The 20,628-nt window shown below is 47.1% G+C and overlaps 1 protein-coding gene across 8 annotated transcripts in view; it reads right to left on the bottom strand.

Annotated features, from left to right (window-relative positions):
- Nucleotides 1–20,628, bottom strand: part of gch1 (GTP cyclohydrolase 1) — a 106,362-nt gene that overhangs the window by 63,196 nt on the left and 22,538 nt on the right. For 4 of the 8 annotated variants that reach the window (XM_061815842.1, XM_061815844.1, XM_061815843.1 and 1 more), the window contains exon 2: nt 16,844–16,953. In XM_061815842.1, coding sequence (XP_061671826.1) covers nt 16,844–16,953 — 110 coding nt within the window. Of the gene's footprint in view, nt 1–10,551; nt 10,784–11,459; nt 11,852–16,843; nt 16,954–20,628 lie in introns of those variants that run through there. The other 4 variants (XM_061815846.1, XM_061815849.1, XM_061815847.1 and 1 more) reach the window with 4 other exon arrangements.

Raw genomic sequence — 20,628 nt, 5'->3', positions numbered from 1 at the left:
AAAATGCTTCTCAAATATGCAAAGTATAAATACATACTGTAAGGTTGACATATTTAAAAAAAATTGGTCCCCACATACACACAAAAAAAAACCAATAGCTCATTTCAGGTAAAAAAAACAAACAAAAAAAAAAACAAAACAGCGATGTACACATCCAGCTCCTCCAGCATAAGATTCTCTGAGTAAGGAACGTTAACTACATACCGCATTAAAAATTTTGTTTTATTGTCACCGGGGCCCCCCTCTGGAGCAGGCCTTTAGGTGGAGCTCGAAGGCGAGCACCTGGTGGTTGGGCCTGCACCTTTGGGGCTCGGCCAGGCACAGCTCGAAAAGGTAACATTGGTCCCCCTTCCCATGGGCTCACCATCTGCGAGATGGGCATTTGAGGTCGGGTGCGATGTGAGCTGTGAGCTACAGAAAATAGCTCTAGGTACATGGGATTTCACCTCTTTGGTAGGGAAGGAGCACAAGTTGATGCTAGAGATCAAGATGTTCCGACTAGATATTGTCAGACTTACCTTTACGCACCGCTTGGGCTCTGGTACCAGTCCTCTTGAGAGGGGTTGGAGTCTGTTCCACTCTAGAGATGCCCACATTGTGAGGCGCCAAGCAGATTGCCCTTTGCCTCAGCGGCTGTACATTGGGGTTCACCCCGGTGGATGAGCTTCCCTCTGCGTTCAGCTAGGGAGATGGGTCAGGACTGTTGTTTGTGCCTTTGGACCAAACAGCAGTTCAGATTACCTCCTTTTTGGAGTCCTTAAAGGTCCACTGTCATGAAATGCATGATTTTTAGTATGTTATTAATGAAAAAAATGGCAGCCGGTATGGACCCATCCATTATTTCACCACAAAACATGATTTTGATGTATATGGCTTTTTGTAACTCCCGCCATGAAAATCCTATCAAGGGATTTGTTTTCGAGATGAAGCAGGAAGTGACGTACAGGGCAGTCGTGCACTCAAGCGGTCTTGTATGTTTATACTAGTTTTACTTGTGGGAAGGTAGCTCGTTGTTCCTTCGTGTTAGCCACAATGCCGACTTGTATTCCTGGATATTACTCGAACACTCGGGAAGATGGATTCGCTCTTCAAACGACGACTACTTTTCCAAAAGACCTGGTTTGTTGTGAAAAATGAATTGCACAGGTGCAAAGGATGAGAGCTTCATGGGTTCCAAAAGACAGGTAGGCGTTATTTTGATCACCGCCGCGGAGGTGGATCGGATGGGGAGGCGGTTTGGCCACGGTGTTGTCGTTGCTCACGGGCGGCGTTGTTTTTAATCACCGCCGCGAAGGTGGAACGGATGGGGAGGCAAGCGACGATGACGCCCGCGGGCACTGTTTTTCCATCGCTGCCGCGGAGGTGTATTGGGCGGGAAGGTGGTTTGGCCGTGATTCGCATATCATCTAAATATGGTTTGAAACGATAGGGTAATAGTGCCTCGGTCACTTCACTTGGTTGTGAGATGTTCTCTTCTTCAAAAGGAGCTACCGTGTCAGAAGGGGCATGTTCGTCTCCCATAGTAGGTGGCACAGCATGTTTTCAATGGTGAATGTCCCAGTGTAACGTCACAGAGAGAAGATGCAGGCAATATAACTACCACTTGAATGTCGAATGAGACTTCTGCAACTTTGTGCATGGATGACGCGCTCTGTTCATATTTATTTTTTCGTATGGACATTGAAGTGAATAATATTATCTGTATTTTTCATTACTTCTTTTCCTTTCGGCTTGTCCTGTTAGGGGTCCCCACAGCGTGTCATCTTTTTCCATCTTAGCCTATCTCCTGCATCTTCCTCTCTCACCCCAACGGCCCTCATGTCTTCCCTCACCACATCCATCAACCTTGTCTTTGGTCTTCCTCTCGCTCTTTTGCCTAGCAGCTCCATTCTCAGCACCTTTCTAGCAATAAACTCACTCGCCTCTGAACACGTCCAAACCATCGAAGTCTGCTCTCTCGAACCTTGTCTCCAAAACATTCAAGTTTGGCTATCCCTCTAATGAGCTCATTTCTAATCCAATCCATTACATCATTACAGTATCTATTTTACAATGTTTACAGGCATTACACTTGGGCTTTAAAGCAGGGGTCGGGAACATTTTTGACTGAGAGAACCATAAATGTCAAATATTTAAAATGTAATTTAAAAAGAGTCAAACAGTATTTTAAAAACTAAATACAGGTGTATTTGAGCATTTATGTAAGACCAACACTTTTAGAGTACAATAAGTCTCTATATTTTTAAATTACATTGTTACGCTGTTGCTAACCAATGATGACAAAAGTGCTTCTTACCATTAATGTGACTTCTGGTGCTGCATGGTATTGCTGATAGCTTTATAGTGTCTTTCCTACGTCGTTAAATTCAGCTTCATGCAGGCGTTGAGACTTCCAACCGGTATTCGTAAACGTAATTCAATTTGATTTGCCATCATAATGGTATGATGGTGAACAGTTCTTGCTGACAAAAGCATGTCTTTTATCTGTTTGATTATTGAAGTTGTCAAAATGTTTATTGGCAACATCAAGTACGAATGCTTACTCCCCATCTGTGAATTTAGACAGACAGCAGAACCCTCTCTCTCCACAAAAGCTGTCCATTCTTGTTGAAAACTTTGGCACTCATCTTTTTTTCTTTGCGCGACCTTAGTCAAAAGCGTTTCCATAATTAGTTGTTCCAACCCGATCTGCATTTGACCTTTCTGTGCATCTGCAGATCGACTGCCACAGAAAAGAACAGCAACCCCACTAGGACAAACTGTCTTTGCGTCATTTTGTTGCTTGCACGACAGAACTCACACGTACAGTAGGTCGTTATGGGGGCACTGTGAGCCATATGCAACGATCAAATGAGCCAGATAGGGCTCGCGAGCCATAGGTTTCTGACCTCCTTAGAGGAAGTGCTGGAGAGCACTCGCTCTGGGGACTCCATCATCCTACTGGGTGACTTCAATGCCAATGTGGACAATGATAGTGAGACCTGAGGGGCGTGATTCGGAAGAACAGCCCCACCGATAAGAACCCGAGTGGTGTTCTGTTACTGGATTTCTGTGCTCATCACTGACTGTCCATAATGAACACCATGTTCAGGCATAAGGGTGTCCACATGTGCACTTGACACTAGGATGCCGTAGGTCGCAGTTCGATGATCGACTTTGTGGTTGTGTCTTCGGACTTGTGACTGCCAAGTCTTGGACAATCGGGTGAAGAGAGGGGCAGGGCTGCCAACTTATCACCACCTGGTGGTGATTTGGCTCCAATGGTGGGGTAAGATGTCTGTCCGACATGGCAGGCACAAAGGTATTGTGAGGGTTTTGCTGTGAACAGCTGGCAGATTCCCCTGTCAGAAGGAATTTCAACTCCCTTCTCCGAAAGAATTTTGCTCAAGTTCCAGTGGAGCCCGGGGACATTGAGTCCGAGTAGACGATGTTCCACGCCGTTGCTGGGGCGTCCGAGTGGAGTTGTCGACATTATGTGGTTGGTGCAAGTTGTGCCGTGAATGCCCGAACATGTTGGCAGACAGGGATGCCGTCAAGCTGAAGGAGACCTATCAGGCATTCCTGGCCTGTGAGACTCCCAAGGCAGCTAATAGGTACCGTCTGGCCAATCGAAATGCAGTTTTGGTGGTTGCGGAGTCAAAAACCCGGGCATGGGAGGAGTTCAGAGAGGTCATGGAGAACGACTTGAAGACAGCTTTGCGGAAATTCTGGTCTACCGTCCGGCATCTCAGGAGGGGGAAACAGTGCACCGTCGACACTGTGTATAGTGAGGATGGGGCACTGCTGACCTCAACTGGAGACATTGTGAGTCGGAGAGAATACTTCCAACACCTAACCAGGGAGGCGTCCAAAAGGCAACCGAATCAGATGCCCCAGCCACCTCCTCCGGCTCCTCTCAATGCGGAGGAGTCTCGGCTCGACACTGAGCCCCTCCGGGATGACGAAGCTTCTCACTTTGTTTCTAAGGGAGAGCCCGGACACCCTGCGGAGGAAATTCATTTCGGCCGCTTGTATCCGAGATCTTGTTCTTTTGGTTACAACCCATGGTGAGGGTAGGACCATAGATCGACCGGTAAATTGAGAGCTTCGCTTTTCGACTTTGCTTCCTCTTTACCACAACGGGCCGATACAAAGTCCAGATCACTAAAGACGCTGCACTGATCCGTCTGTCGATCTCCCGCTCCATTCTTCCTTCACTCGAGAACAAGACCCCAAGATACTTGAACTCCACTACTTGGAGGAGGATATCATCCCCGACTTGGAGAGGGCACGCCACCCTTTTCGGACTGAGGACCACAGTCGTGTATTTGGAGGTGCTGATTCTCATCCCAGCCACTTCACACTCGGCTGTAAATCGCTCCAGTGAGAGCTGGAGATCACGGCTTGATGAAGCCAACAGAACCACATCATCTGCAAAGAGCAGGGATGGGATGCTGAGGCCACCAAAGCGGACACCCTCTCCACCTCGGCTGTGCCTAGAAATTCTGACCATAAAAGTTATGAACAAAACCTGTGACAAAGGGCAGCCTTGGCATAGTCCAACTCTCACCGGAAACGAGTCCGACTTATTGCCGGCAATACAGACCAAACTCTGACAGCGGTCGTACAGGGACCTAACAGCTCGTATCAGGGGATTTAGTACCCCATACTACCGACAGGACTCCCCGAGGGACATGTTCAAATGCCTTCTCCAAGTCCACAAAACACATCTAGACTGGTTGGGCGACCTCCCATGCACCCTCGAGGATCCTGCCTAGGGTGTAGAGCTGGTCCACTGTTCCACAGCCACGAGAAAAACCGCATTGCTCCTCCTGAATCCGAGGCTCGACTTCCTGACGGACCCTCCTCTCCAGTACCCCTGAGTAGACCTTAGCAGGGAGGCTGAGGAGTGTTATCCCTCTATAGTTGGAACACACCCTCCGTCACCCTTCTTGAAAAGGGGGACCACCGCCCGAGTCTGCCAATCCAGAGGCACTGTCCTTGATGTCCATGCGATTTTGCAGAGGCGTGTCAACCAGGACAGCCCGACAACATCCAGAGCCTTTAGGAACTCCAGGCAAATCTTATCCACCACCGGGGCCCTGCCACCAAGGAGCTTTTTAAACCACCTCACACAAGGCTGTATGTTCAAAGGTCAGTGAGGGAGAAGTATCTTCTCTGAGTTTGATAGAATTATCAGTGTTTTATACATTGCAGGAGAACAACTTTCACTTTGTTAGTGTACCACTGACCCGCTGAATGAAGTGTATAATGTTTTATGCCGAAGAGTCGGCTTACGTAAATGCGCAATGTCATGCAAGAGAAATGTCTATTTGCCGATTTGTATCGCATCGGGCTTTTAAGATAGGGCACTGGGTTCCATTACAAGCCAAGTCAAATGAATACAACCACTCACTTATAAAGACTACAATGATATTACTCGTGATCTTTCCAAGTAAAAAGTCTTCACCCTGGTTTCCATGCACAGTACGATTCCTCTATTTTATCCTGTTGGATTTCAATCTGAAGTTTGTGAGGGGTCAAACGTTTTTGCATTGATCGCCAACGTTTCACTGTAACGCCGACATTGCGTCCTACTCTGTCCAAAATCTTAATTCCGTGTACATATTCTTGCGTGAAATAGTTGAGACCTCTCTGTAGAACTCTCTTGGACAAGTTTAACGCATTTGGCAAAAAACATACCCCAATATTATCTGGAATACGCAATAGAAAGTCTGAGTCCACCCGTTCCGCCTGTTACCGAGCCCTCCCATGCAAGCATAACTCCGGTCTCCCGACCGGAACGGTTCTCAGGCGACGTCAAGCCCTTCCTTGCGCAGTGCGACCTCCATTTCGAACTGCAGGCGTCCGCTTTCCCCACGGACCGCTCCCGGATCGCCTTTGTCATTTCCCACATGACAGGGAGGGCGGAGGCGTGGGCCACTGCCGAGTGGAGTCGTGACTCGGAGATCTGCCGTTCATGGACGACGTTCGTCTGAGCGCTCAGCCAAGTATTCCAGTACGCGGCTCCGGAACGCAAGGCGGCGGTCTCACTCATGACAATTCGCCAAGGCCGCCGCCGCGTGTCAGACTATGCTATCGAATTCCGGATCCGGGCTCTCCATGACGCCTTCTACCAGGGACTTTCCCCACAGATCCGTGGCCACCTCATTGCCGTGGATCTTCCGCCTTCGCTGGACGCTCTCATCGCACTGGCCCTCAAGGTGGATCAGCGCTTGGCCGTGCAGGGGCAGATGGACAGCATGACTGAAGAGGAGATTGAGAGGCTCAGCCCGGTCGCTTCCCAGCCGCCCACGCTGCTTCCTACGTCGGAACCCATGCAAGTGGAGGGGCTCGGCAGCTCAGCGGAGGAGCGCTTACGCCGCCGACAAGAAGGGCGTTTTTTTCTACAGTGGTCGTCTTGGACACTTAATCTTCCGTTGCCCAGTTCGACCGAAGCGCTCCGACCTTAAGATCTCTACGCCGGTGAGTATGCGGTAGACTGTCGCTGAGTCAGGGCGGTCGTTTTTGCACCTCACCGTAGGAACGGACTCTCACTCGTGCTTAGTGACCGCGTTCATTGACTCCGGTTCAGACACTAACCTTATTAATCCCCGTATGGTCGAAGCGTTGCATGCGGCAACCCTCCCCACACAGCGTCTTCGTATTGCTTACGCCGCCAACGGCAAGTTCCTCTACCGGGTTACACACCGCACACAAACCTTACGTATGGACTTTCCGGACACGCACACAGAGCACATTAATTTCCACGTTTTTAACTCTAGCAGCAGTGAAATAATCCTGGGGAGCCCGTGGCTCAAGAGACACAACCCCCACATTGACTGGGTCACGGGTCGGATAATGGCATGGGGTGAGGACTGTCACAAGTAGTGTCTCGCTGCTGAGGACGGAGGGGTTCAAGTTGCTGAACTGAGTACCACGTCTGAATTAGCCAGAGTGCCCTCTTGTTACCATGATTTAAAGGAGGTTTTTTTCTGAGTCCAAGGCAAAATCTCTGCCGCCGCATTGGCCTTATGACTGTGCTATCAAACTCCTCCCAGGCACCTCAGCTCCCAGAGGGAGACTGTTCTCTTTGACAGGACCGGAGCACCAGGGAATGAGGGATTACGTCGAGGAGTCTCTGGCAACCGGACTCATTCGCCCATCCTCCTCACCAGCCGGTGAAGGATTTTTTTTCGTTAAGAAGAAGGACTCCACTTTACGACCATACATCGACTACCGAGGCTTGAATGACATCACTGTCAAGAATAGGTACCCCTTGCCCTTAATCGCTACGGCATTTGAACTCCTTCAAGGTGCCCGGATCTTCACCAAACTGGACTTGTGCAGCGCATATCATCTGGTGCGGATCCAGGAGGGCGAATGGAAGACGGCTTTCAACACTCCCACGGGGCATTACGAGTATCAGGTGATGCCCTTCGGACTAACCAATGCCCCGGCCGTCTTCCAAAACTTTATTAATGACGTGCTTCGGGAGTTCCTGAACAAAAACGTATTTGTATACCTTGACGACATTGTCATCTTCTCAGCAGATTTGACCTCCCATGTCAGACAGGTCAGAGAGGTACTCCAGCGTCTCTTGCAGCACCAACTGTTCGTGAAATGGGAAAACTGCGAGTTGCACCGAGCATCCGTGTCCTTTCTGGGCTTCATCATGGCAGAAAGGAAGATACGGATGGATCCCGGGAAGATCGACGCGGTGCTTCGGTGGCCCACCCCCGCCAGCAGGAGGGACGTGCAGAGGTTCATTGGCTTCGCAAATTTCTACAGAAAGTTCATTCGGAACTTCAGCGCCATGGCCGCCCCTCTGCACGCTCTCACCTCTCCGCACAACGTTTTCGAATGGTCCCGGACCTGCCAGGAGGCCTTCAATAAACTTAAGGCAAGTTTCACCACTGCACCCATCCTCATTATCCCGGATCCAGATCGCCAGTTCATGGTGGAGGTGGACGCGTCGGACTCGGGAATTGGAGCCATCTTGTCGCAGCGGAGTCCCAAAGACGGAAGGATCCACCCGTGTGCGTTCCTGTCTAGGAAGCTAACCCCAGCAGAGAGAAACTACGATGTGGGGGATCACGAACTGCTGGCGGTCAAGATGGCTATGGAGGAGTGGCGGCACTGGCTGGAGGGCTCACAAGTACCATTCGTGGTCCTCACCGACCACAAAAATCTAGAGTACCTGAGGACCGCGAAGCGGTTGAACACCCGCCAGGCCAGGTGGGCTCTCTTCTTCACCCGCTTCCGCTTCACTCTGTCCTTCCGCCCAGGTTCCAAGAACGGCCAGCCGGACGCCCTCTCACGGATCCATGAGGGGGAGCGCACGGAGTCAGTAGCAGCTCCTATCCTGTCCGTCTGATCACCTGTTCGTCGTTCCATCACTTTGGGGAGATGTCATCAACTGGGCCCATTCGAACAAGACAGTCTGCCACCCGGGTATGGCAAAAACTCGTTCTGAGATTCTGGTGGCCCAACCTTAGCAAAGACGTGAAGGAATTCGTCAATGCCTGCTCGGTGAGTGCGGCCAATAAGATGTCCCGTTTATGACCAATGGGTGAGTTGCAGCCTCTGTCCATCCCTATCGGCCCGTGGTCGCACATCGCGTTGGACTTCGTCACCGGCCTACCGCCCTCTCAGGGAAACACCGTTGTGCTGTCTGTAGTGGACCGATTCTCCAAGATAATTGACTTCGTGCCACTTCCGAAGATCCCGTCGGCCAAGCAGACAGCCCAGCGGGTGTTGGATGAGGTCGTCTGCTACCACGGGTTCCCCCGGGACATTGTCTCGGACAGAGGTCCACAATTCAGCGCCCGCTTCTGGAAGGAATTCTGCACCCTCATCGGCGCTTCGGCTAGTCTAACTTCGGGCCATCATCCGGAGTCTAACGGCCAAACAGAGACAGGACTTTGATGCTTAGCTTCTAGGGACCAGAGCACGTGGAGCCAGCACCTCAAATGGGTTGAGTACGCCCACAACTCCCTACCCTCCGCCTCAACAGGTATGGCTCCACTCCACATTGTGCACGGCTATCCTCCCTCTCCGTTTCCCTCCTTGGCCACAGACTCCACGGTGCCGTCGGCTCTGGCAGTGGTACGGCGCTGCAAACGGACCTGGGAGGCAGCCCGGAGGACGCTGCTGCACATGGGGAACATCTATAAGTCCGCAGCGGACCGCAAGAGGAGAGCCGCACCAGAACTCAGGGTAGGGCAGCGACTGTGGCTCTCCACCAAGGATCTCCCACTGCGGATGGAATCCCGCAAACTTGCTCCCAGGTTCGTTGGTCTGTTCCCAATCACCAAAATCATTAACCCGGTCACCGTATCACTCAGACTGCCCAGGTCCATGAGGGTTATGTTCCACGTCGGCAGACTACGCCCGGATCGTCCTTCGCCCCTGGCCCCTCCGGCCAAACCCCCCCGCATGGTGAATGGTGGGCCGGTGTACACAGTGCGCCGGTTGCTGTCTTCCCGCCGCAGAGGAAGGGGGTTCCAGTACCTGGTGGATTGGTAGGGATACGGACCGGAGGAGCGCTCTTGGATCCCTTCGCGCTTCATTGAGGACCCCTCCCTCATCGAGGACTTCTACGCAGCCCATTCAGACGCTCCTGGGCCGTCGGGAGCCGGCCGTTGAGGGGGCGGGGGGGGGGTACTGTCATGCTCCTGGCATCCTCCCCAGGCTGGGTGTCGTCAGCCAATTAGTCGACACACACCTGCACCCTGTTTTGGCTGATTACACCCAGTACTTATAGGACACGGGGGACAACTAGTCCTCCGCCAGATCGTTGATTCCTATGCCTTGTTCCCGTAATCCCGTAAACCTGACCTCCCGTGTACCGACCCTCGTCTGTTCCCTGACCATCCTAGTAAGCCTGCCTCTTCTGATACTGCTGCTTTTCCTGACTGACTCGCTGATCATTGACCACGGACCGAATAAAGGCTTTCTGTACACTACCTGCTTGCCTCTGGAGTCGTGCATTTGGGTCCGCCCTCGAGCCTCGTTCGTGACACTTGGCAATTTCTCCGTAGCCCTTCCCACCATGTGGAGTTGTACAATTTTGTCTCTGGTGTCTTTGGACAACTCTTTGGTCTTGGCCATGTTACAAGTTTGAGTCTTACTGATTGTATGTGGTGGACAGGTGTCTTTATGCAGCTAACGACCTCACACAGGTGGATCTGATTCAGGATAATACATGGAGTGGAGGTGGACTTTTAAAGGCGGACTAACAGGTCTTTGAGGGTCGGAATTATAGCTGACGTGTTCAAATACTTATTTGCAGTTGTATCACACAAATGAATCGTTAAAAAAAATTATATATTGTGATTTCCGGAGTTTTCTTTTTAGATTCTCTCTCATAGTGGACATGCACTTATGATGAAAATTTCAGACCCCTCCATGATTTCGAAGTGGGAGAACTTGCTATATAGCAGTGTTCATATACTTATTTTCTTTACTGTATAATGACAATAAATGGCATTCATTTTCCTCTTGATTAATAAATGCTTTTAATTATGAAAGGTAAATTGTGTTACCTTGTCTATGAATTGCGCACTGCAGGATTAAATATTTTGCTTTCATTTAATTTCATGCAACACTATGAAAAGTTGCAATGTTTCAAAAGTCATAATGGGCCTTTCTGTATGGAGTTTTTATGTTTTATTTGTTTATATGGGTGTAAATGTGAATTGTAATTCTTATTTGTCCCTTTGTGTCAGAACTCTGACTGACTGGAGATCAGTGCAGAGTTAAGTGGACTGAGACGGGCTGGACCTTCCTTGTGACAGGGGACCTATGGGTAGAATGAAATTAGTGATGAGTTTACCATATCTTGTGGAATAGGAAATAAATATGAAGCCCCAATGGTAAACAAATCGACTGTCTCTTCCAATGACGCTCTCTCAGCCACCGATGAAAACAGTAGAAGCAAGAGGTGTGTCACTTCCTGACATGAGTCACCAAGGGTACAGTCACATTTGAGAATAGATTGATTACAGGCAACAGTGTACACAATGACAAGCCAAAGAGAAACAACCACTTGATGGCTCGCACAGACACAAATACACGTACTGACCCTCGTGTGAATCACTTGTGTCACCAAAGGTTGTTTAAACTGCTGTGGGGAAGAAAAAAAATCTGATGCCACCCCCTATTGTCTTAATTGACATGCATCTGCAGGCAATATCTCCATCATGATGGATTAAGGAGGTCATGAATGAATACACATAAAGGTTACGACCAATGAGGTTTTAGTTACAGGGTAATGATGTCAAAGACGTTGGGCAGAGGCAGAAGCAGGACAAAAACTAAAGATAAACAGATTTCAGCTAATCGAATTTTCATCTTGCCTATTTTAAACTAGATAATGACTGCATGGGTTTGTGAATATCAAAGTAGCATTTGTTACAGATATGTTATACATGAATTTAATCAGGTTCCAGGATTAACATAACGATGAGACTCATAGGTAGGTTTAAATCTATTTTTTAAAGTTCATTTGATCAACACCACTTATAATGTACATTTTCATTCATATTTTTCCCATTTAAACCATAAACGTATCGAACCAATTTACCAATGCTGGCATTTTCATTTACAAATGACTGAGGCCAAACAGAAGTTCACCATGTTTCTGGCTTTTGATGGTGTCACATACCAGTCATGTGTGTGCGTATATCCATCATTTTCCAAGCCGCTTATCCTCACAGGGGACGCAGGAGTGCTGGAGCCTTTTCCAGCTAACTTTGGGCGAAAGGCGGACTACACACAGAACTGGGTCGCAGTCAGTCGCAGGGCACATAACACCATCACTGAGTGGAAATTCAACCCATGGTTCCTCCAAAGTTATGCGTGTGTACCACTACATCAGTGACATGGACACAAACACACACACACGCACACACGCACAGTGCCTTGTGTAACTATTTGGCCCCCTTGAACTTTTCAACCCTTCCCCACATTTCAGGATTCAAACAAAGATATAAAATTTTATTTTTTTGTCGAGAATCAACAATAAGTGGGACACAATTGTGAAGTGGAATGAAATTTATTGGATATTTTAAACTTTGACAAACAAAAAACTGAAAAGTGGGGTGTACAATATTATTCGGCCCCTTTACTTTCAGTGCACCAAACTCACTCCTGTAGTTCAGTGAGGATCTCTGAATGATCCAATGTTGACTGATGATGATAAATAGACTCACCTGTGTGTAATAAAGTCTCTGTATAAATGCACCTGCTCTGTGATAGTTTCAGGGTTCTGTTGAAAATGCAGAGAGCATCATGAATAGACCAAGGAAGACACCTGGTAGGTCCGAGATAATGTTGTGGAGAAGTTTAAAGCCAAATTTGGATACAAAAAGATTTCCCAAGGTTAAAATAACTTAAGGAGCACTGTGCAAGTAATCATACTGAAATGGAAGGACTATCAGACCACTGCAATCTACCCGGCCTTCCCTCTAAACTTTCACCTCGAACAAGGAAAAGACTGATCAGAGATGCAGCCAAGAAAACCATGATCACTCTGGATGAACTGCAGAGATCTACAGCTGAGGTAGTGTCTATAGGACAACTATCAGTCGTACATTGCACAAATCTGGCCTTTATGGAAGAGTACAGTGAAGAAAGCCATTTCTCAAAGATATCCATAAAAAGTCTTGTTTAAAGTTTCGCACAAGCCACCTGGGAGACACACCAAACATGTAGAAGAAGGTGCTCTGGTCAGATGAAACCAGAATCGAACTTTTTGCCGACAATGCAAAACGATATGTTTGGCGTAAAAGCAACACAAATCATCACCCTGAACACACCATTCCCACTGTCAAACATGGTGGTGGCAGCCTCATGGTTTGGGCCTGCTTTTCCTCAGCAGGGACAGAGAAGATGGTTAAAATTGATGGGAAGATGAATGGAGTGAAATTCAGGACCATTCTGGAAGAATACCTGTTGGAGTCTGCACAAGACCTGGGACTGGGACAGAGATTTATCCTCCAACAGGACAATGATCCAAAACACAAACCTAAATCTACAATGGAATAGTTCACAAATAAACGTATCCATGTGTTAGAATGGCCAAGTGCAAGTCTAGACCTGAATCCAATTGAGAATCTGTGGGCACAGCTGAAGACTGCTGTTCACAACAGCTCTCCATCCAACCTCACTGAGCTCGAGCTGTTTTGCAAGGAACAATGGGCAAGTCTCTTGATGCACAAAACTGATAGAGACATACCCCAAGAGACTTGCAGCAGTAATTGCAGCAACAGGTGGCGCTACAAATTATTAATACAAGGGGGCTGAATAATATTGCACACCCCACTTTTCAGTTTTTTATTTATTAAAAAGTTTAAAATATCCAATAGATTTCTTCCACTTCACAATTGTGTCCCACTTGTTGTTGATTCTTGACAAAAAAAAAAATAATTTTATGTCTTTATGTTTGAAGCCTGAAATGTGGCAAAAGTTTGAAATACTTTCAACACACAAAGACACACACACACACACACACACACTGTATATCTATCCATCCATCTGAGCTGCTTATCCTGACAGGGGTCGCGGGAGTGCTGGAGCCAATCCCAGCTATCATCGGGCAGGTGGCGGGGTACATCCTGAACTGGTTGCCAGCCAATCCCAGGGCACATGGAGACAGACACTCACAATCCAAACTAGGGAAAATTTTGTGTCCAATTGAATGTTGTGATTTGTGCAGATTTTAATAGACATATTGGTAAAGGAAACAGGGGCGATGAAAAAGTGATGGGTAAGTACGGCATCCAGGAAAGGAACTTTGAGGGAAAGATGGTGGTGGACTTTGCAAAAAGGATGTAGATAGCTGTAGTGAACACTTATTTCCAAAAGAGGGAGGAACATATAGTGACCTACAAGAGCGGAGGTAGAAGCACGCAGGTGGATTATATTTTGTGCAGACAGTGTAATCTGAAGGAGATTACTGACTCTAAAGTAGTGGTAGGGGAGAGTTCAGATCAACAGCATAGGATGGTGGTGTGTAGTAGGGATTGCAAAAAAACGCTTACTTTCATAACCCGTTTTAACCGAACAGTATTAGCAAAAAAAGGTCATCTTTTGCCATCTTAGCCTATCTTCTGCATCTTCCTCTGTAACCCCAACTGCCATCATATCTTCCCTCACCAGACCCATAAACCTTCTCTTTGGTCTTCCTCTCACTCTTTTGCCTGGCAGCTCCAGCCTCAGCACCCCTCCACCAATATACTCACTCTCTCGCCTCTAAACATGTCCAAACCATCGAAGTCTGCTCTCTAAAACCTTGTCTCCAAAACATCCAACTTTGGCTGTCCTTCTAATGAGCTAATTTCTAGTCCTATCCAACCTGCTCACTCCGACCGAGAACCTCAACATCTTCATTTCTGCTACCTCCAATTCTGCTTCCTGTTGTTTCTTCAGTGCCACCGTCTCTAATCCGTACATCATGGCCGGCCTCACCACTGTTTTGTAAACTTTGCCCTTCATCCTAGCAGAGACTCTTCTGGTCACATAACACACCAGACACCTTTCGCCAGCTGTTCCAACCTGCTTGGAGCCGTTTCTTCACTTCCTTACCACACTCACCGTTGCTCTGGATTGTTGACCCTAAATATTTGAAGTCCTCCACCCTCGCTATCTCTTCTCCCTGTAGCCTCACTCTTCCCCCTCCACCTTTCTCATTCACGCACATATATTCTCTTTTACTTGGGCTAATCTTCATTCCTTCCCTTTCCAGTGCATGTCTCCATCTTTCTAATTGTTCCTCTGCATGCTCCCTGCTTTCACTGCATATCACAATATGATCTGCAAACATTATGGTCCAAGGGGATTCCAGTCTAACCTCATCTGTCAGCCTATCCATTACCACTGCAAACAGGAAGGGGCTCAGACAGTGAAAGTATGACCTGTTTATTTTTCACATGCATTAAAATTATTGCAACATGAATAAGTGTAATAAAAAGTATTTGTGAAAAATAATCTCACTGTTGTCTATAAAAAAAACAAAACTCATCAGTTTTGGGAAAATCCCATTGGTTTTGAATATGGTGAGATTTTCTGTCAGTGGTAAACTGCTCCAGGATTATCCCTGATGATATAGATTATTATATGATATATACTGTACATGTGTAATAAAAAGTGAAAAATAATCATATTGTTTCTATAAAAATCTCATCAGTTTGGGGAAAATTATTATAGAAGATTGTTATATTATACATACGGTACATATATTTATCTGTATACACACACACACACACACACAAAAGTGAGTTTGCATGTTCTCCCCATGCCTGCGTGGGTTTTCCTCCCACATCCCAAAAACATGCATTAATTGGAGACTATATTGCCCTTAGGTGTGCTTGTGAGTGGGGCTGCTGTCTGTCTCTATGTGTCCTGCGAGTGGCTGGCAACCAGTTCAGAGAGTACCACGCCTCCTGCAAAATGTAACCTGGGATAGGCTCCAGCACTCCAATGACCCTTGTGAGGATAAGCAGCTCAGAACATGGATGAAGGACAGATATCCAGCTAGTCATCTGCCCCAGCCACCTCAACCGGCTCCTCTCAACGCGGAAGGGCAGCAGCTCAACTCTGAGCCACTCCCAGATGACCGACCTTATTCCTGTATCTCTAAGGGAAACCGCGGAAACCGTCCGGAAGAAACTCATTTCGACCGCTTGTATCAGGGATCTTGTCATTTCAGTCATGACCCACAGCTGGTGACCATAGGTGAGGGTAGAAATGTAGATCTACCAGTAAATTGAGAGTTTCACCTTTCAATTTAGCTCCTTCTTTACCTCAAAAAATTTTTACAAAGCCCAAATCGGTGCAGATGCTGCACTGACTCGACTGTCGATCTCATTCTCCATAACTATCTAACTCCTATCCCTAACTCGTGAACACGACCAAGATTCTTGAACTCCTCCACTTGGCCAGAATCTAATTTCCGACCTGAAGACTACGGTCTCAGATTTGATGGTGAGGATTCTCAACCCAGTCGCTTCACACTTCTGCGAACCGGTCCAGTGAAAGTTGGAAATCATGGCTTGACGAACCCAACAGATCCATATAATCTGCAAAAACCAGAGACGCAATATTGAGCCCACTAAACTTCCTGGCCCTTCTATACCCCGGCTGCGCCTAGAGATTCTGTCCATAAAAGCTATGAACAAAATTGTCTTACTGCAGGCAATGTGGACCAAAATGACAACCGTCATACACGGGCAGAACAGCCCGTATCAGAGGGTTCAGTACTCATATACCCAAAGCACCCTCCATACCACTCCATTTGAGATATGGACGAACGCCTTCTCCAAGTCCACAAAACACATGTAGACTGGTTGGGTGAATGCCCATGCACTCTCAAGACCCCTGCTGAGGGTGTAGAACTGGTCCATTGGTCTACAGTCAGGACGAAAACCACATTGTCCCCCCTGAATCTGAGATTTGACTTCCTGACTGACCTTATCAGAGAGGGTGAGGAGTGTGATCCCCCTGTAGTTTGAACATACCCTCCGGTCTCCCTTCTTAAAAAGAGGTACCACCACCCTAGTGTGACAATTGAGAGGCGCTATCCCCTAGGTGTGTCAACCAGAACGGTCCCACAACATCCTGAGCCTTCAGGAACTCTGGGCCAATCTCCCTTACCCCTGGGGCTTTGCCACTGGGGAGCTTTTTAACCACCCCGGTGTCCTCGTGCTCAGAGATAGGAGAGCCCGCCTCAGAGAGCCCAGACTCTGCTTCTTCATGGGAAGGCATGTCAGTGGAATGGAGGAAGTGTTCCAAGTATTCTCCCCACTGACTCAGACACACACACACACACACACACACACACACACACGATTGTGTCACTTACCCTGCCAATGATGGGGACCAAATGATGTTCGCACATGGAAAACATGTCAATGTCTTTGACGATCACCATCTCGTCGTGGTCCTCATCAAAGATAGCATCATTCAACACATCTGTACACAAAAGGAACAAGACATTACATCATTGTTTTTTTCAAGATTTCACTTACGATAAATGCCAAGTATTGTTAACTACTATCCGAAAATGTTTACAGTATAGTATACCTTTGTTGTAACGGTTAGAACTAATATGTTACTTACATTTTGTTCCTTAACATGTTAATATGCTGTCATGGGCGCAGAAAGTCCTCAATTATTTCATTCAACAACAGTACGTGATGTACTTCCCACCTTTGACACTTTGTTTTTTTGAGTATTGAATCATAGTGCTGTTAGTTAGCACTCCTGTTGCTTTATTACTTTTTCCTTTTGTATTAGCCGGTCACCAGGGTGCAACAAAGTGCTTTTATCATTTGGTGACGACACAGACATCTCTCAGCCACACCATGTCAGCTTTTAATTTCCTGACTGACAAATGAGTTAGAGGCAGTGAAGAAACAACAAGGGAGATGATCACACTTGCTGATGCTGCTGCTGCTTATTGCAGAACAGTAAAATAAACATATAGCAAAGAAAGAAGACAAAGCAGAAAAAAACATTTAGAGCTTCATGTAAAACACATTTTAATTCCTGCCAGTTCATGAATCTATTGAGGATGGGCGAGGATGTTCCCAACATTGTCTGTAAAGACAAAGCGTATGCAATAAAAGAGAAACCACAGTTAACAAAAGGAACATCTGCAATTTTGAGTGACAGCGTTGCTGCAACATCTCATTTGGATTATTGGTTATAGAACATCTTCATTGAAGTTGAAAATTCAGTATGTATCAGAAGCGTGAACTCGAGTCATTTGACTTGGACTGCAGTCAGACTAAGTAATGACTTTGACTACTTTAGACTTCTTCTTCTTTTCCTTTCGGCTTGTCCCGATAGGGGTCGCCACAGTGTGTCATCTTTTTCCATCTTAGCCTATCTCCTGCATCTTCCTCTCTAACCCCAACTCCCCTCATGTCTTCCCTCACCACATCCATAAACCTTCTCTTTGGTCTTCCTCTCGCGCTTTTGCCTGGCAGCTCCATCCTCAGCACCCTTCTACCAATATACTCACTCTCTCGCCTCTGAACATATCCAAACCAACCTGCTCACTCCAAGCGAGAACCTCAACATGTTCATTTCTGCTACCTCCAGCTGCTCTGCTTCCTGTAGTTTCTTCAGTGCCACTGTCTCTAATCCGTACATCATGGCCGGCCTCACCACTGTTTTGTAAACTTTGCCCTTCATCCTAGCAGAGACTCTTCTGTCACATAACACACCAGACACCTTCTGCCAGCTGTTCCAACCTGCTTGGACCTGTTTCTTCACTTCCTTACCACACTCACCTTGCTCTGGATTGTTGAACCTAAATATTTGAAGTCGTCCACCCTTGCCTCTTCTCCCTGTAGCCTCACTCTTCCCCCTCCACCTTTCTCATTCACGCACATATATTCTGTTTTACTTGGCCTAATCTTCATTCCTCTCCTTTCCAGTGCATGTCTCCATCTTTCTAATTGTCCCTCTGCATGTTCCCTGCTTTCACTGCATATCACAATATCATCTGCGAACATGGTCCAAGGGGATTCCAGTGTAACCTCATTTGTCAACCTATCCATTACCACTGCAAACAGGAAGGGGCTAAGAGCTGATCCCTGATGCAGTCCCACCTCCATCTTAAATGTTTCTGTCACACCTAAGGCACTCCGCACCAATGATTACTTCAATTCAAATTCAGTATGTATCAGAAGTGTGAACTTGAGCCATTTGACTTGGACTCCAGTCATACTAAGTAATAACTTTGATTACTTTCGACTCCACTTGACAAAATGTCAAGATTTGCAATTTGAACAGAAACTTCATTCGGAGGAGAGTCCAATAACTTGAAAAGACTTGCCAAGTTCACCCAAGTATTGAGAAACACTCAACATACCAATGTTTATTTTATGGCGAGCATTTCAGAATTATTTAACAACTAAGTCAATGTTCTCAACCTATATCACTCTTGTGGAAGTATCCCACCTTTTTAAAGCTGAATTAGAGCCAATTTCTTTTGACAGATAAAACCCTGTTGGGCACATTCAATGAGACGAATGAACCAGGAGGTCACACTTTAAGACACTAACGAAAATAATGGTTTAATTAAAAACTGCAACATAATAAACATGACTTGTACATAATATACACATTCCACGATGTACCGGTAACACACACAGAAGCACTAACAATTATTAAGATAACAATAATGCCCGTAAGTGTGGATGTGTGTGCAAATGGTGGTTTGTGGTGGTTTAAATGTGTGTTGCTATTGGCTGGCAACCAGTTCAGGGTGTACGCCGCCTCCAGGCAAAAGATACCTAGGATTGGCTCCAGCACTCCTGCAACCCTTGTGAGGATAAGTAGCTCAGATAATGGATGGAAGGATTGAATAAGGACATTAATTATTGCATAAAAAATTGCATTATGGGAATCACGTGGTTTGATCTCACGAATGCTTGTATTGGTTAGCTTTCGCAGCTCGTTTTGTGCTTTGCTTTAAGTTTATAAATTTTTTTTATTGCTGAAAAACATGGTGGACATGTTTTACATAAAGGAATTAAAATGGGAATTTACTATTTAAAGGATAGAGCATGCCTCAGAGAACACAGACTCTGCTTTCTGATGGGAAGGCATATTGGTGTAATTGAGGAGGTCTTCAAAGTATTCTCCCCACTGACTCACAACAACCTGAGTTGAAGTCCCCACTATATGTACCATTGATGGCGCACTGCTTCCCTCTCACGAGACGCCGGACGGTGGACTAGAATATCCTCAAAGCAATCTTGAAGTCATTCTACATGGCCTTACAGAGCTCCTCCCACACCTGTATTTCTCCCTCAGTGACCACTGAAGTGCATTCCGCTTACCTATCAGCTGCCTCAGAAGCCCCACACTCCAAAAGTGACCGATAGGACTACTCCTTCAGCTTGACAGCATCCCTCACCAACCATCTTACGGCCACAGCTCCGGTCGGCTGCCTCGGCAATGGAGGCACGGAATATTGTCCACTCTGACTCAATATCCACCGCCTCCCCAGGAACATGACCAAAGTTCTTTGAGGTGGGAGTTGAAATCCCTGCTGACAGGGGACTCTGCCAACCGTTCCAAGAGGACCCTCACAATACTTTTGGCATCTTCCACCACCATGGGAGCCAACTCACCACCGGGTGGTGATCAGTTGGCACCTCCGCCCTTCTCTTCACCAGTGTCTCCAAGACAAGTCCAATGACACAACCACAAAGTCGCTCATCAAACTGTGACCAAGAGCGTCATGGAGCCAAGTGCACATATGGACCACCTTTTGCCTGAACATGGTGTTCGTTATGGATAATCCGTGATGAGCACAGAAGTCCAATAACAGAACATTATGCGGATTGTAATTGGGGGGGCATTCCTCCCAATCACACCCCTCCAGGTGTCACTGTCATTACCCACGTGGGCATTGACGTGCCACAGAAGAACGAGGGTGTCCCCAGAGGGAGCGATGCCCAGCACTCCCTCTAAGAACTCCCAATAGGGTGGGTACGCTGAACTGCTGTTTGGTGACCTGATTATCGGGACACAAAAACCCCTCCGCCACGATAAAGTGACGGCTCGAGGAGGGGCTGTTGAGTCCTGAGCAGAACAAACCAACAAGAACGAAGAACAATAAACATTCAA

The sequence above is a fragment of the Syngnathoides biaculeatus genome, chromosome 3 (genome assembly GCF_019802595.1).
Source record: "Syngnathoides biaculeatus isolate LvHL_M chromosome 3, ASM1980259v1, whole genome shotgun sequence".
NCBI classification, from domain to species: domain Eukaryota; kingdom Metazoa; phylum Chordata; class Actinopteri; order Syngnathiformes; family Syngnathidae; genus Syngnathoides; species Syngnathoides biaculeatus.
This window is presented reverse-complemented; position numbering and strand designations above follow the sequence as displayed.